Source organism: Rhinoderma darwinii, chromosome 4 (assembly GCF_050947455.1).
Source record: "Rhinoderma darwinii isolate aRhiDar2 chromosome 4, aRhiDar2.hap1, whole genome shotgun sequence".
Lineage (NCBI taxonomy): Eukaryota > Metazoa > Chordata > Amphibia > Anura > Rhinodermatidae > Rhinoderma > Rhinoderma darwinii.
In genome coordinates this window covers 122,210,808-122,228,513 of record NC_134690.1, presented here as the reverse complement: position 1 = coordinate 122,228,513, position 17,706 = coordinate 122,210,808, and the positions used below count along the sequence as shown (strand labels likewise).

Genomic DNA, 17,706 nt, shown 5'->3' with positions numbered 1-17,706 from the left:
ACAAATCTCCCTCATGGGAAAACCCCTTTAACACAGAAATATCCCAACTAAAATCAGGTCATGTCCCCCTGTGAATTAGAAAGATATTTAAAGTCCTCAATAGTTATTGTGACCCAGTAGAGACCTAAAACAGCACATAAAAGCTAGATACTATGCTGTCATTCAGATAACAGAAATCTAAGAATAGAAAATGACAAGGAAGGAAAAGTGCTTTAATATAGGTTATTACAATATGCGTTCCTGTATGGATCATTTGTGATGTGGTTACTGTGTGTTGTACGTAAGGTTATATGAAGAGTAGTAACAACACTGAATTGTGTAACATGACACTAGAACTACTGTGAATCTATAGAGCTGGAATCCTCTATTTCTTCCGCAGATCATTGACCCTTTTGTAGAAGTGGAAATCATTGGTTTACCTGTGGATTGCTGCAAAGAACAAACTCGTGTGGTTGACGATAATGGTCAGTAATTGCGGCCTTTCGTATTATTACAGTTGCCAGACATGAATTGCCTGTGTTTTCTGTGTTTATATTGGGTTCTTTGGATAAAATATAGTTTGTAGTGTATTCCTCTTGGTTTTGTTATGATTACTAAAATTATAGGGAATATCACATTATTTTTCGCGCTATAATGGTATTCATTATAAGTTTGATAGATAACAGTATAATATTTATTTTAATCATTTGCAAAATAAGTTAATATATTCATACATTTGACGCTTTTCAAAACCCTTTAGGTTGAGCATAGCTTCTTTTTTTTTAATCGGATTTGCAAAATCCTTGGAAGAGAAGAATCTGTGGCAAATGACAATATTATAGATATTATGTGAATTTGAAAACCTACTGTATGTTCTCAAATCCACAGAGGAAAGTGGAGCATTAATGAGGGGCATAGAGGTTGCATTTGGAACTTCTTAACCAGGGGAGGGGGCCACCTGAATACCCCGGCCAAATAAGACATAGTTCTTTGTTGAACAGAGCTATATTACTACTCGCATTTCATTTCTATGGTGTATATATCCCTCTATCATGATAGGTGAGGTAGCATCTTAGCAATGAAGAGATCATACCAGCATGACTGGGACCGGGCATAGATATGTGTAGTGTGTCTATACTATCACATCTGCATTTGTTTTTTGTTGGTCAGTGTCTACATGGGTTGTTCCTTGTACTTTTTACCATACTGTATTATTGTTAACATTTTTTTTTTGCATTTGGATTGCTTAATACATGTACCAGTCATGTAAGGCTGCTATCATGGCTAAATCCATTCCCAGCTTCCTTCTATTCAGTTTCCAGTCTAGTTCACTCTGTCTATTCCTCACACTGGTAACCTTGTCATGTATCATTAAAATATCTTTATTGTTATTCACCCTATGCCATTGAAATTTCAACAAAAATCCATATAATACTAGCCATGCCCATGTCGGTGTTTACATTGTTATGACCAAGACGTTCCCAATTATTCCTGGTAGCAGGTGAGTTTACTTTATGTTACTATAGTGGATGGTCATGCTCCACTTCTCTGATCCATAGACTTTTCTTTCATTTCGATTTGCCATATCTATTTGATATTTGTAACGCAGTAAAAATTTTAATTTGACAATTGACAATCTGAAAATTCAATTTAAGTATTCAGGAACCCCACAAGACCAGAAGCAAAATAACGGCCATAGACAAGAAAACGTAAAGATAATTGAGACAACGGCAGATGAATGTTTTGTTAACATTTTATTTTGGCTGCCTTCTTTTAGATTCTTTACTCTTATAGGTAAACTGTAGTAGCTTTTCTATGACTGCTCAATATTGCAGAATTCTTGTCAAGTTTTTGTCTCATGTCATAGAGCTATGTTATTGAATAGTATTAGTGGCAGTTCATGCCCAGTGGTTAGAAAAGTGTCTTCATACAGTTGTGACCCTTTGGCTGCTGTTGAGCTTCTTTTAGGAGAGACCATGTCAGGGTATTATGGTCTTAAAAATTGGACCAATGTACGATGCTCTCCAGGCGTCGTACGGTTGTCACGGCAACAGCACCGTGCAAGAGCGTCTCTTCATGCTGATGTTAGTTCGGGCAGAAGAGTATAGCTCTACTGACACTTTAAGGAATTTTAAATCTTTTGGAACATACTTATCCACATCACCTCATTCATGAGATACTGATCGAATTAATAAAGCATGCCGGTAAGGCAGAGATAATTAGGTTTTTCTGCCTCTTTTTGCAGCTGTTTTCCAAATACTTCAGATATATACCTTCTTGCCAAACATAATTATGTATAAATATAGCTTGGCAAATCCAATCTGGCAGCTCTCGCCCTGCCGGCTATCCAACAGTGGCTTATGCCATGCTCTGCGAATTCACCCACTCTGTACTGTACTTTCTCCCTCTCCTGCATATATCACACGCATCGCTCTTTCTGTCTCTCTCCTCCATCACTCACCAACTGCCACTAACAAAAAAATTGTTATTTTATTTATTTCAAAGACATATGCTCCTCCCATTTTTTTTAAAGGGGCCGCATGCCACATCTGACTGTCAATACAAAATATATAGTATTCTATGAAAAAAAGAACCTGTTCTGCTAATATAAATACAGTTGCGTAACATAACATTAGGTGCTTAACATATATACATAAGTGGGTTCGGGGCACACCTTGCAGGCGCGTGCAAGTACAGATGGAGAGAAGAACCATGTAAACAATGAAGAGGCTGATCAGCAAGGGTGCCGACAATCGGACTCCCACGATCTAATATTGATGGCCTATCCTAAAGACAGGCTATCAATTTTAATAACCAGGATAACCCCTTTAATATTTGATATTATATTCTAAAGAAAAAAATTGTTATCTACTCTACAGTAGATTTTCACATAGGCTAGTTCAGATTATTGTTGTATTTTCTGCGATATTAACACCTGTTTAGTGATCTTTATCAGTTTAAGTATAATTTATGTTGTAAATTTCAGGTTTCAATCCAGTCTGGGAGGAGACCCTCACCTTTACAGTCCACATGCCCGAAATAGCACTGGTCAGATTTTTAGTATGGGACCATGATCCAATTGGACGGGATTTTGTTGGACAGAGGACAGTGGCCTTCAGCAGTCTAATGCCTGGTTTGTACAATGATTACAAATAGTTGAAACTTTTTATCAATACACTTTTTCAATACAAGTAACCTTTATTCTTCTGGTTTGTTTTTAATTTTAACATATTCTGTATTATGTTCTAATGCACAATGATAATCAGAGTGATGACCCAGCTCATTATGTGCTGTTTTTTTAATGATAGACTGGTACTGTACAGCAAAGCTTGTCAGGGGCATACATACCATAGAGGCAGCCATGGTGACTGTTATGGGGTCTGTGATGGGACCTTGGGTGGAGTGAACATGCTGAGGACTCCCCCTCTCCACAGACACCACCATGTTAGTTATCAAAAGCCAGGGGTCCAACCCTAGGTCCAGGGGCGTAGCTAAAGGCTCATGGGCCCGGGTGCAAGAATTCAGCTTGGGCCCCCCTACCCCTCCCCAACACCACCATCATCAGATGCCTATGCCCAGACGCCTTGCCCAACAGCCCCATAGTATAATGCCCCCGCACAGTATAATGCTCTCATAGCTGCCCCCACACAGAATAATGCCCCATAACGTATAATACCCCCATAACAGCCCCATACCATATAATGCTTCCCATATCAGCCCCCACAGTATAATGCCCCACATAGCTGCCCCATACAGTATAGTGCTCCTTATATCAGCCCCCATACAGTATAATGCCCCCATATGAGCTCCCCATACAGTATAATGCCCCGATATCCGCTCCCCATACAGTAAAATGCCCCCCATATCAGCTCCCCATACAGTACAATGCCCCCCATATGAGCTTCCCATACAATACAATGCCCCCCATATGAGCTCCCCATACAGTAAAATGCCACCAATATAAGCTCCCAATACAGTATCATGCCGCCCATATCAGCTCCCCATACAGTATAATGCCGCCCATATCAGCTCCCCATACAGTATAATGCCCCCCATATCAGCCCCCATACAGTATAATGTCCCCATATCAGCCCCCATACAGTATAATGCCCCCCATATGAGCTCCCCATACAGTATAATGCCCCCATATGAGCTCCCCATACAGTATAATGCCCCCCATATGAGCTCCCCATACAGTATGCCACCATATCAGCTCCCTATACAGTATAATGCCCCCCATATGAGCTCCCCATACAGTATAATGCCCCAATATCATCTCCCCATACAGTATAATGCCCCCCATATCAGCTCCCCATACAGTATAATGCCCCCCATATGAGCTCCCCATACAGTATAATGCCCTCCATATGAGCTACCCATACAGTATAATGCCCCTCCATATCAGCTCCCCATACAGTATAATGCCCCCCCATATCAGCCCCATACAGTATAATTCCCCCATATCAGCCCCCATGCAGTATAATGCCCCCCATGTTATCAGCCCCCCATGCCATATCAGCCCCCCATGCAGTATAATGCCCCCCCCCCACAATATTAGCCCCCCATCCAGTATAATGCCCCCATATGTGCATAATAGAAAAATAGCATAATTACTTACCTATCCCCGTTCCCACGTCAGGTGGAGGATCCTTCACCTCCTCCGGTGTGTGCTATGAGTTACTCTGCACAGACAGGCGCGATGATGTCACTACATCCCGCCTGCCTGCGTCGAGCCGCTCAGGGCACAGTGAATGCTGGATCAAGGAGAGGTCAGCTCCTTGCTCCAGCATTGAATGGAACCGGGACCTCGGTGAGTGACTCGTGACCCCCCGGAGGTCTTCATACGAACCCCCAGGGGGACGCGACCCACAGTGTGTAATGTATTGTGTTGTATTGTGCAGTTTGCAGTGGAGAGACACTGCAACACAATACATTACAAGGTAACACAATACAACACAATACATTACATTACAATACATTACAACACAACACATTACAATACAGACTCTGCAGCTCACCTGGAGTCCTCCGCACCGCCTCTTCCACTGCACTGGCTGGAAGACGTGTCACGTGACAACACGGTCACATGGTACACTAAGTGTACCATGTGACAGTAACCAGGAAGTGTCGGCTTCACGGCACAGAAAATTTATTTAACAAGCCTGCTGTATGGCAATGGGGGCCTGTGGGTCCCCCAGGCTTAGGGGCCCGGTCGCAGCTGCGACCCCTATAGCTATGCCACTGCCTAGGTCGTATTTTCTCGCAGATAGGGGTTTGGGCCTCTTTTCCCAGATAGGGGAATTTGGTGGGATGAACCAGTAAGGGGCCATTTTGATTTTTGCTTTGGAGCACTTGAATGGGAGGAAGCTGTAATACTGTGCTACACCGCTATGAATGTATCAGCGTTGTACAGTATGGCCCTTCAAACAGCTGATCGGCAAGGGTGCCACAAGTCAGACTCCCACTGGTCAGATATTGATGGCCTTTCCTGAGGATAGGCCATCATTTTATTTCACCGGACAACCCCTTTAAAGGGGTTCTTCAGGACTTTGCTATCGATTACCTATCCTTAAGATAGGACATAAATATCAGACAGCTGTGGGTGCAACTCCTGGCACCTCTACTGATCAGCTAATTGAAGGGTCTGCGTGGATCTGGTGAGCGCTGCGCCCTCTTGATTGCTTACCAGGCACAGGTCTGTACATTTGGTTGTAGCTGTGCCATGTACTGTATATTCCAAATCCTTAACTTTAGCTTTAAATTTCATATATTGAGCTGTTTAACGGAATTTGATCAAATGAAAAGAGCTTTAGACCAAATCAATCAAATTGTATGATCTTATTGTAATATCTTTGTATGATCTTATTGTAATAACTGTGGGTGCTGTAAAAAAGTCAGTTATCTCTGTTCTGACATTCATAAGAGGTCAGCTGTCAATCTGTTTCAAGCACTGTGTTACATTATTTTTATTTTACTCGTCTGCCAGGATTCCGGCATGTTTATTTGGATGGACTGACGGAAGCCTCCATATTTGTCCATGTCACAATAAATGAGATCTATGGGAAGGTAAGTTTTATTTCCAATATCCCTCCACTCCTCAGCTGTTTCCTTGGCAGGAAAGGCTTGCAGTCTGCAAGATATCTTTAGTTCTGCAGGTTTAATAGACTGCAATTATAAAATATATCAGGACAGTGATGTAGAAGCGCTGCTTTATCAAGTCTTAGTGGGATCCTATTTCACTCCGGCTAATGAAAGGCTTTTGATATTCAGATCCAGGCCAGCTTTACTGTGGACTGCACAGATATTTTGTTCATTAGATGGTGATCAGAATTTTATTACTGGTGTTTTCCATGTTATTAACCGTTCTTCAGTGATGAATTTAAAATGAATGTAGGTACCTAGCTGGGATGTAATGAAATTTTTTTTTTGCAGAGAATTTTTCAATCAGTTCAGCTATGGATTTCCTCTCATTGGTGCTCAAATTATATGCCTGCTAACATACCATTTATTACAGGAGCTCAACATTTTTATTTTTATTTTCCGTTTCAGTGGAGTCCTTTAATCCTCAATCCCAGTTATACTATATTGCACTTTCTTGGAGCCACAAAGGTAGACCCATGATACTGAGTACCAATTACTGTATCATTAAGCATCAGTCACCATTCAAGCATTGACCAATTGAGAATTGTGTGGTTTTGGCAACATTATGCATACAGTACTTATTGTATGCATAGAATTCATGCATTTTGTAAACCTGTGTAATAACTACTTTGAAAATATTCAAAGATGGTTTTACTGGTCATGGTGTATTACTGGTCATACATGCATGAGTTTGTCAGGCTTGTAATTAGCTGATATCTTCCATCTGTGTTGGTCATCCCTCTTCCTATATTAGTTTAGTCTGATGACTTCGACAAGCAGGTTTTAACTTTTTAAAGTTGTTTTTTTTTTTTTCATTTCTGTTTTCAGAACAGACAATTTATTGGTCTAAAAGGGCTTTTCAATAAAAGTACAAAGCGTGGTTCAGTGGAGAGTAACGGTCATATACGAAAGCGATCAATCGGAGACCGAATTTTGAGACGCACCGCCAGTGCACCTGCCAAGGGCAGAAAGAAGACTAAGATGGTGTTTCAAGAGTCAACAGAGAGTAAAGATCTTCCATGTGAGGTGTCTGGTGCTAAGCAGAAGGATGCTGTGATGAGGAGAACGTCTAGAAGTCTACAGGCCCGACCTGTCTCGATGCCAGTGGACAAGTTTCTTCTCGGGGCCTTTGAACCTTCTACATCAGAAACTTCTAATGATACCAAAATAAATGACATTGCATCAGGTAATATAATGATATATTTAAAACCAAAAAAGTGACAGCTGTTATTATTATTATTATTAATAATAATAAGGGCCGGCTCACATCAGCATTGGGCTTCCGTTCACCTGTTCAGTGTAACCTTTCCATCAGAGGAACAGATGAACAGAAAGCCAAACGGAAACTATGCATTAGCATATTTTTTCTTCTTCAGTTGGTATCAGTTTGCCTCAGCTACACAAGCGTTTTTCCGTTTTCTTTTCACGGAAACAATAGCATAGTCGACTACTAACCGAAAAAAAAAAAAAATACTATTGAAATCAATGGTAATGCAAACAAAAGTGATAGTGTCCGTTTGGCTTTCCGTTCATCTGTTGGAAAGGTTGAACGGAACAGATGAACGGAAGCTAGTTCTGATGTGAACATGCCCTTATAATGATAATATACAAAAATTCAATTTCTCATACTAATAAACCTATATGCATATATTGTGAATAGAGATATTTGCTTATATAAATGCTTAGCCTTTCTTGGAGACTTAACTATTTAAACATCCTTGTGTACAACCATAGGACAGTGTGTGCTATAAAATATCTGAGCTGTTAACTATTAACACAACATATTGCAAAAATATACTGTAGTAAATAGTCAAATCTACAGTATTCTATGGGAACTGCAATACAGTCACAGGGATTCTTCATTGAGATTTGATTTATTAGCTATGGAATGTTAGAGCGTATATAATACACTAAGAAGTCAGCCTGTTAGACCGGGTATTACATTTTCTATTGAAAAGTACCCTGTTGTGTAAAATATATTTGTATCTCTCATCAGGTTTTCCAGCATATAAATAAGCAATTTAGATATCCAAAGCTTGGTTATAATGTGCTTTCAAAATCTTGTCACTTGAAAGTTGTTTTAAGTGAGGAGATTGTTTTAAAAACTATTCACTTAAAAGTAGATTATATATTATAATATCAATAAGTCATCTGTTCATAATTATTTTTTTTTAAATTGCACGTGTGTAAATTCCAACTGTGCATTGACTGATGTCAAGAACGGGTCCCAGCATGGATTTACATGGCGAGGTTAATATTCATGTGGGGCTTCTTCTCCACAGAATTCAGTGGAAGTTACTGACACATAATCGAGACGACCTGTTTTATATCTTGTGTGTTGGGGGGGGGGGGGTTGTGATGGCAATGAATCTCATTCATACTTGACAATGGTGGGATCTCCGCTATCCGACTCCCACCCATGTGGCCTTATGACATTTTATTTATCGGGACCCCCTCTCTTAAGATGTACATGGATGCAGTTGTTTAGCATGATTGTAGGTAAGTATATAGTAATCAATCTGTGGCTTGGAGAGAATCGTTTTGTTTTTTCCTGGAAGCGTTGGATAGCACTGAATATTGCCCCCCGTCTACTAATTACATGCAGTATTTTCACATTACCTTTTTATTACATCATAAAATAAAGTGTTTACTTCAGCATACAGATGTTACATGTATATCAAACCAGAATTAGAGAGAAGTGAATCAATTTACAGATTTGTGGATTTGCCGGTCTATAGGATACAATGACAGAATTAATTTGCTCATTAGTATTATCATAAATTCGACAAAATTTCATTTCAAACCTGGAGAATCCATTCAACAATACATTCTAATTATTGACCACAAAAGAAATGGAGTAATGAACTACCCAGATATACATAAAAAATCCCAAAAGTTTATTTAAATCATTTCAAATTAATTAGCAACCAATATGATGTAGTCAAAGTATGATTCCAAACAGATCGGCAGGTACACAAGGAAGGGCAAGGCCATGTTTACACAGAGTTTTTTGCAGCCAGATAAAAGATTTTGACCTGCATGTGTTTTTTCACTGCAGTTACCACGGCGCTTTTCGCTGCAATTTTCGTCCACGAGCAAAAAAAACGCTGTAAAAAAATGCTTGGAGACGAGCGCTGCGGGTTTTTCTGCCTCCTATTGATTTCAATAGGAGGTCAGAGCCAGAACCCCAGCAAGAAAGGACATGCCGCTTTTGTTTCCCCCCGCAAACATCAAAAAGCCACCCGGGAAAAAAAAACAATCAATGGGGGGCGATTTAGGACCTTTTTTGTCACTGATTCCAACGTGGTTTCCGCGTCAAAATCAGCGCCCCAAAAACTCTGTGTGAACTGGGCCTAATAGTTGGGCTCATATTAGATATTGCCTTGTAATCAAAGCTACAATGAGGTAAAAGAGGCCAGAACCACACCCAAATAGTCTATCTACTGTACCTTTCACTGAAATATAGCATGATACCACTAAATATAAATGATAACATAAGACAATCAGTGGGGTACATTATCCATCGTCCTGGATCTTTGCAAATCTACATGCCCCAACGCACAATTCACGTCACAGCTTCCTCAGGGTGTACTATTCTAGTTAACTGACCCGCATATTATATGTATTCCCATATCCCATGTGACCTACTCCTAGCCAATCGTTGTTTACTTTAGGCACATGCGCAGGGTCACTGATGCAGTGAATCCCACCCACTGACACAAGCGTTCACGTGTCAGCGTCAAATTGATTTCACAGTCATGCACAGAAACACATAAAGAGGCCGGAGTCGGAAGGGACACGTAGGCTCATTGTATGCGTAGGCATTCAACAACTCATGCCTAAACTACAGGAGGGAATTGTTTTCCATATAGCCTATATCAATCCCCGTGTCGTTAGGATTATATGTTCCTAATAAACTTAAATATATATGTATATACCTTTCTAGTGACCTGACCAATATATAATTAAGATCAGATTATGCAAAGATACAGTAAAGACCATTTTAGAACATACACATCCCCAGTCCTCCCTCCAATATTATACATGTGCCATCCCAATCAACCATCACATACTGATATTCAATATTAATAAACGTTTATGTATGTGTCCCCATTTGCGATATCATAAAGTGCATATAAAAAGAAAGAGGACAAACAAATGCCCATGAAATCTATACAAAAAATACAAAGTGTAAAAGTGCATATATTGGCTATATTAAATATAATCTATATAATTTAAAGAGGCTCTGTCACCAGATTTTGCAACCCCTATCTGCTATTGCAGCAGATCGGCGCTGCAATGTAGATTACAGTAACGTTTTTATTTTTTAAAAACGAGCATTTTTGGCCAAGTTATGACCATTTTCGTATTTATGCAAATGAGGCTTGCAAAAGTACAACTGGGCGTGTTGAAAAGTAAAAGTTCAAGTGGGCGTGTATTATGTGCGTACATCGGGGCGTGTTTACTACTTTTACTAGCTGGGCTTTCTGATGAGAAGTATCATCCACTTCTCTTCAGAACGCCCAGCTTCTGGCAGTGCAGATCTGTGACGTCACTCACAGGTCCTGCATCGTTTTTTAAAAATAAAAACGTTACTGTAATCTACATTGCAGCGCCTATCTGCTGCAATAGCAGATAGGGGTTGCAAAATCTGGTGACAGAGCCTCTTTAAAACACATACATATAAAATATATACAACACATATAAAGTACAGTAATATAAAGTGCAAGTGCATAGTAAAAGTAGTGTATCTCTGAAAAAAAGTGCAAAAATTCAAAATACATAGTGGGTGAGTATAACACAAAAAGTGGGGAAAGAAATAGGGAAGAAAGGAGAAAGGGAAAACGGGGGAAGAAAAGAAAGATAATCCACGAAGGAGCACGCTGTAAATTACGACCAAGGCTGTTCATACTCCTGTACTTTTATTGCCACTACTTGGTTGGAAATGATCAACTAGTGTCAAGGACCGGTGAAAAATGAAAAACAGTTAAAAACATAATTAAAAATAGTAATAAAAACTGGAAGAGATTTTTGTAAGAAGGGAGCGAAGCTAAGTTTTTCCTTTAGCCCTTTAGGAACCATGGTTCCCAAGGTGACAATCCACTTACACTCACTCTGAGCCAAAAGTTGCTTGACATTTCTTCCTCTAATGCCACAATGGATTCTATCAATGCCTCGAACCTTAAATGATCTATGATCACAGCCAAGGTGGTTTTTGAAATGTTTTGAGTTGCATCATGTCTCCAATATCTTTAGCTGCTACAATGTCACATACATGTTCTCTTATTTGTGTTATCAAATCTCTAGATTTTAGTCCAACGTATATTTTCGGACACTCACATGTCGCATAATAAATAACGTACGTTGTGCTGCATGACATATAATGATTTACTTTAAACTAATGTGTATTGCCAACTGTGTCAGAGTTAAGGGGGCATTCTAATGGTCTGTGAAATGTCAAAACAGGTGAAAAATGTGTACATCTTTAACCATAAGGTTGGCCACCATCATTCTACGATGTACTGTTGTTGTCATAGCTGATCGTTCTGCTTACATTATTTCTATCATATAGGTGAATTGTACTGTGTTAAGCTCAAATCACATTTTAACAGAATTGTTTTGTTATGTTTTCTAGTACAAATCTAATTAGGAAACTACAAAAGGTAAACATGTATTTAGTGTGGTATTTCATTACCTTGACTGCCGGAAACGATTACATCTTAAACTGGATGTAATACATTCAATGGACAATGTCAAGTGACAATAAAATGGTGTGATCATGTCTTTCCATTTCATACCAGAAGTTGTCTGCACAAAAGCACGGAACCATATTGTCCTCACACCATTTTACCATATTTACACAAATCATACGTTTTCTATGATAAATCCTACCTATATATGAATAGTGTATCATTATTGTTCTCTTTTTTTTTTCAGGAAATGAGGAAAATAAGAAATACGGACAAATTACGAAAGAACCAATGCTTGAATATACCCAGAATCCTGCATGTCTTCCCAAAAATCCATTCCAGGCTGTTGCCACAGCCAATGGACATGTTGTACATAAAAAATGGCGGAGTTTACACTTTGACTATGGGAAAATAAGTGATGATGATATGAAAGCATTTAATGACACTTTTACCAGTGAATCAGGGAATGAAAAGGATAAAATAAAACAGAAAAGATCAAATGTCGAAGAATCTATACAAAAAGCAAAACTAGATTCATTTTGGCAACCAAAATCCACAAAGTCTCTAGACCAATTCAATGTAAATGAATTGATGTCTCTCACAGATCTGTCAACTACCGTCTGCACTGACGCAAACAATTTACAGTCTACAGCAGTTATCTTGGAAAGTGATATATCTCACATAATAAATGAGGTTCCCTCTGTAAATGATAGTGAACTTGGAAGCTCGATATCTGCATTGATTCGGCAGTTTGATGTCACCGATGATAAAACTAGCTTCACTTGTGTCTCAAGTTTAAATGGCATAAATAGTAACACAAATAATTCTGGATATTCGGAAATGTTCACATCTGCCATCTCAACACCAAAAAAGCACTCTTCAGTGCCAAAACATGTAGAGCGACTATTATACTCCACAAATGATACTACCGTTTTCTCTAGCCCAGAAACAACAGAATATTCAATGTACACAATTATACAGGAAGAGGACTTGAGCGGGAACACACTAATGGATGTCAACACTGTCAGAGTAAGTGACAGATCAGTTGATGACTCCAGAAAGTCACCATATAGGCAACCATATCATGAAATAAAGCCAAAGCCCGCAAAAGTTGTTTATCCCGAAATAAAGCCAAAACCCACAAATATTCGTCCAGGAAGCATGGGAAATCTTTTACATTCATCAAATACTCATCAATTACATTATTTGGCCAATAGAATACCTTCAAAATCTTCTAACACATTTTCTAGTAGTGGTCCAGTTGAATTTCAGAACGCATCTCAGGGTCTGCAAGACGTTTCTCAAAGCTTTCAAGAGAAAGACTTTAAACATAGATCATCAGATCTGCCCTACCAGAACAATTTCAACAACATTAGCAGTTCAGAAAAATCATACCAAAATCCTATGTTACATACCAACATTCAACGACAGGAGGTCTCTAATTCATTAGGAGTCCATCATATATACCAAAGCAGAGACCATGAGCAAGAGGTTAAAAATTCAAATGCACTTAGAGGGTCAAAATACATTGCCCACAGAGGCAGCTTGCACACTCCTCACATCCCCAAACATACAAGTTTAAATATGTGTCCAACCCAAGGAACCAAACAACCTAGTCCTTGCAAGTCAAAAAGTCTTGGAGACCTGACTTCAGAAGACATATCTTGTCATTTTGATAGCAAGTACAAAAGGATAAATAGGGGCTTTCTTTTGTCTGGCAACTCTGAGGACAAGACTTCTTTTGTAAAATCTAAACATCAATCTACGGATGCATTAACTGAGCAGTTACGGAGACTGGTGTCTTACGATCAGGAAGATTGTAGTAAATCATCACTCTATGAGGAAGATGAATTGGACAAGCCTAGACCACTAGCACGGAAGTTGTCTTCTAGAAGTCAAAGTAGAGTGAGAAACATCGCTAATCGTGCCAAGGAAAAACAGGAGGCCATTAAACTAAAACAGAACGGCCAATTTCCAAGTGGTGTGGTCCTAAGGAACAAGCCACCCACAGCTTGTCCACCTGTAAACAGACATTCCACTGGTTCTTACATAGCGGGATACCGTAGTAACTTCAGCAGAGAGGCCTTGGAAGGCCGGGGTATTCCAGAGGGTGCATGTTCTTCCCAAACCTATAAACATAATGACCAGTTTTGCATAGATCATTTCACATATCAGACTGAGCCATGCAATACTGAAGAACCAGAAGTCTATTTCCTACTGAGATTGTAAATTGTACATAGGTCTTAATTCAATGTTGTTTACAAGATGTTTGATTTTATCGGAACATTTTATTAGAACATAATTTCCAAATTATATTAACACATAGTTATCATGATTAGTCTTCCTTTCGTTTCTAAGCTGCTCTTACCACCAGCGTCTGTAAATACACTCTTGGAATTTTTTCATTTATAATTTTTAATTTTTAAGTTATGTTGGGTATAAACAGGGAAATACATGCATGCAGTCATGATATAATTCAGTGTAAAATGCATGTACATTACATTTTAGGAAGCAATCCTGTAAATCTGCTCACGTCAGCAAATGATATTGCAATAAAAACTGGATTTCCCTATTTTTCTTAATCTCTTGTTATATAAAACATCGACCGAACCTTTTGGGTTTATTTATTTAGTCATGTAAAGCATATAATATTATATATATATATATATATATATATATATATATATATATATATATATATATATATATATAATATATATACACCTACATACCATTTTTGATCACTTTTGGAAAGTGTTTTTTTAGCTTGTGATAGATTTTTATGATGTAAAACTGAATATTGAAGCCACATGTAAAGTAGAGGAAGTTCACAGTGCACCACTACTAAGATTTTCATGTTATACATATAATTTTACGTGAATAATCATTATTCAATGCCAAGTCCCTAAGGACGTAGAGTATAAAAAAAACAGATAACAGCATGAAGCATTAGAAGCTGCAGGATGCAAGTTAATTTATTGGTTGCTATGTATTTGCTGTGACTCCTGCTGATTTCTTTCTTGTGTTTTCCCTACTTTTCATCATCCTTGGGGACTCGAGATTCAATGATGTTGCATCATTAAAATGAAGACCGTAATCGAGAACTGCGAGTTCTCATCATGATATAATGTTCATTTTTGTTTTATAGAGAGCAAATGTGAGCATCCTTATATTACCACTGGTCTGAGCTTGAGTTTGGGTTAGAGTCGGTATTCTTTTGTATCAGAAAGTAGAAAAGAGCCATTTTAATCAGAAAACCTGCACGCTTAGTTTTAAATGGGGTTATCCCATTTGGACAAGCCCTTCTAAAGGCTTCATTCACTCTTGCGTATTTTAGTCAGTATTATGCATCAGTATTTGTAAGCCAAAACCAGGATTGGAACATAAGCAGATAAGTATAATGGACAGTACCTCTGCCATGTTTTGGTCCCCCTCCTGGGTGATAATACATACTGATGCAAAATACTGACCAAACTACGTCCATGAGAAAGTGGCCTAAAAATGTAACCACCCTAGAGATCGACTGATAACTCCGGTCGGGCTTCTCTAACCCCTGCCAATATCACCCACAAATGAAATGTAGTATTACATGGTGCCCATTCAAATGCTATATGGTTGCATTGAGTCATGGGAGCACCCTTTGCAGCGGCTTTCTGCTCTGGCTCATAGTGGGGGTCCTGACGTACATATGTTTTAACAGTGCTCAGAGAAGAGTTATCCAGATAGGACAACTCCTTCAATGCATTAGTATGGGGAAAGTAAAAAGGGTCTGCTGTTTCTTTTCCACAGAAACAAATCAACTTTGCATACTTCGTTGTTGAACTGACCGGAGCAGGTGAAGTGTTAGGATGGTCCAGTCCACCTTAGAAAAACACAAGTCATTTTTTTGTTTTTTTACTGCTCTGACGATCAGCATCCGCAAACTAGTTCTTCCTTTGGAAGATACCCCTCTAATTCACACCACAAGGTAGACATAGTACGCATTGTATTCTGATCCTTATGAAGTACAGTTGGGCTTTGTGGTTCTGCCATCATCGTAGATGGTAACGTCCGGGATCCACCTGGAAGCCCGCTGCTCTAAAAAAATATTGGATATGGAGTAGCACTGCACAGATTGCATTGAGTAAAAGTGTAAAAGAACAATCAAGCACATCAAATAAAACCACGCGGCACGCCAGTCTCCTTCCCAACCCTGGATTTCGCCATGTTTGATTCTTCAGGGACTTGTCCATTGCTTTTACTTAACGAAATCTGTGCAGTGCTACTCTATATACATTATTATTTCAAAACTGCAGGCTTTCAGGTGGATCCCGCACATTACCACATTCGTTGCTGGTAGAACCGTAGACCTCAGCATTATTAGTAGAAACATCCAATGCCTACCGCATGGTAACACAAGCGCCACCCAACATATAAAACACATATGCCAAAAACGTAACTAATAAGTAAAGACCAAGAGACAATTCATATGGAATAAAATGGCTGCAGTATTTATTAAGGGGTTATATAATAAATATTAAACTTGTAATAAATACCAAATATTTTAATAAATATTAAAAAACAATAAATAATATGCCAATAATTCATGACATTGTCCACCGATAAACTGAGCGACTAAACCCCCCACTAACAAGGTTCCGTAACAATACAAGGGGGCGAGGTTGATCCTCTTCTTCATTCAACTCGGACGGGCACCAGACCGGCCAAAAACCTGGGAATATATACCCAAAATTCCCGCCGTTTTACCAGAGGGATCCAATGAAAACACCAGATTTTCCCGCCACATAAGGAATTTTCCAGAACCTCTGCGTGCCAATACCAGGTGTGGGGGGGGGGGGTGGGGGCACCGCTGACCTGAACTTGACCGTATACAGGTAAGTATCAAATTAAATGGAGGGGGAAGGGGGTTAAACCAAATCACATTTAACCAAGGACCATAATAATGAACTGAAGGAAAAGAGGGAGAGGGCATGTTACCATTAGGGGCTACACTGTAAACAGGCTAATAGCCCCTATTCATGGTAACACAAGCGCCACCCAACATACAAAACACACATACCAAAAACGTAACTAATAAATAAAGATCAAGAGACAATTCATATGGAATAAAATGGCCGTGGTATTTATTAAGGGGTTACATAATAAATAGAATAAAGAAATATTAAACTTGTAATAAATACTAAATATTTTAATAAATATTAAAAACCAATAGATAATATACCAATAATTCATGACCTTGTCCACCCATAAACTGGGCGACTAAACCCCAGAAGCCATGTCAGATTTAATTTGACAAGGCTCCCCCACAAAACACTGCGGCTCTCTCAACCATAGAGTTTAGACCCAAATTAAACATCTGATAAGTGAACGAAGTCATTTCTATACAAACCTTTAACAAAACCTTGAAGATCCTTATGCCTAAACAACCAACCTCCAGTAGAAGGTAAAAAAAAATCCATATTTCTATTGATCCTTTTTCTGATTTTTTCCGAATCGCTCCATAAAAAATGAGGAACTATTTCAGAGAAGATAATAACAGCATTTGGAAACCTGGATTTGATGAAAGACAAATCTCGTTTCATTTCAAAAATAAGATCTAAAGTTTTAACTTTGGACAAGTCGTTAACACCTGCATGAAAAATCAAAGCATCAGGATCCTGAAAAGTCAATTTCTACTCCTTTAAATATTGTATCAAGTATTTCCATCTTAAACCCCTACGACCATACCAGAAAACTCTCACTTGGTCAGGATCCATAAATAAATGATCTAGAATAACCTTTTAAAAGTTGTTTTACCTGAAAATAATCATTAAACGAACGACAACCACCTAGTTTTAAAAAGAAGGAAACTCCAGCTAACGTCTTATAAATAGAAGAAAAACCTAAATAAAATAAA

At 38.8% G+C, this 17,706-nt stretch overlaps 1 protein-coding gene across 3 annotated transcripts in view; it reads left to right on the top strand.

Annotated features, from left to right (window-relative positions):
* The window catches only part of PLCH1 (phospholipase C eta 1), a 151,296-nt gene extending 136,931 nt beyond the window's left edge, over nucleotides 1-14,365 (top strand). For 2 of the 3 annotated variants that reach the window (XM_075861528.1, XM_075861526.1), the window contains 6 exons: nucleotides 380-464; nucleotides 2,966-3,112; nucleotides 5,966-6,045; nucleotides 6,529-6,588; nucleotides 6,949-7,306; nucleotides 12,058-14,365. In XM_075861528.1, the coding sequence (XP_075717643.1) occupies nucleotides 380-464; nucleotides 2,966-3,112; nucleotides 5,966-6,045; nucleotides 6,529-6,588; nucleotides 6,949-7,306; nucleotides 12,058-14,039 (2,712 nt within the window). In that variant the 3' untranslated portion in view covers nucleotides 14,040-14,365. The remainder of the gene's footprint in view (nucleotides 1-379; nucleotides 465-2,965; nucleotides 3,113-5,965; nucleotides 6,046-6,528; nucleotides 6,589-6,948; nucleotides 7,307-12,057) is intronic. The other variant, XM_075861527.1, reaches the window with a different exon arrangement.
* The last annotated feature ends 3,341 nt before the right edge of the window (nucleotides 14,366-17,706 follow it).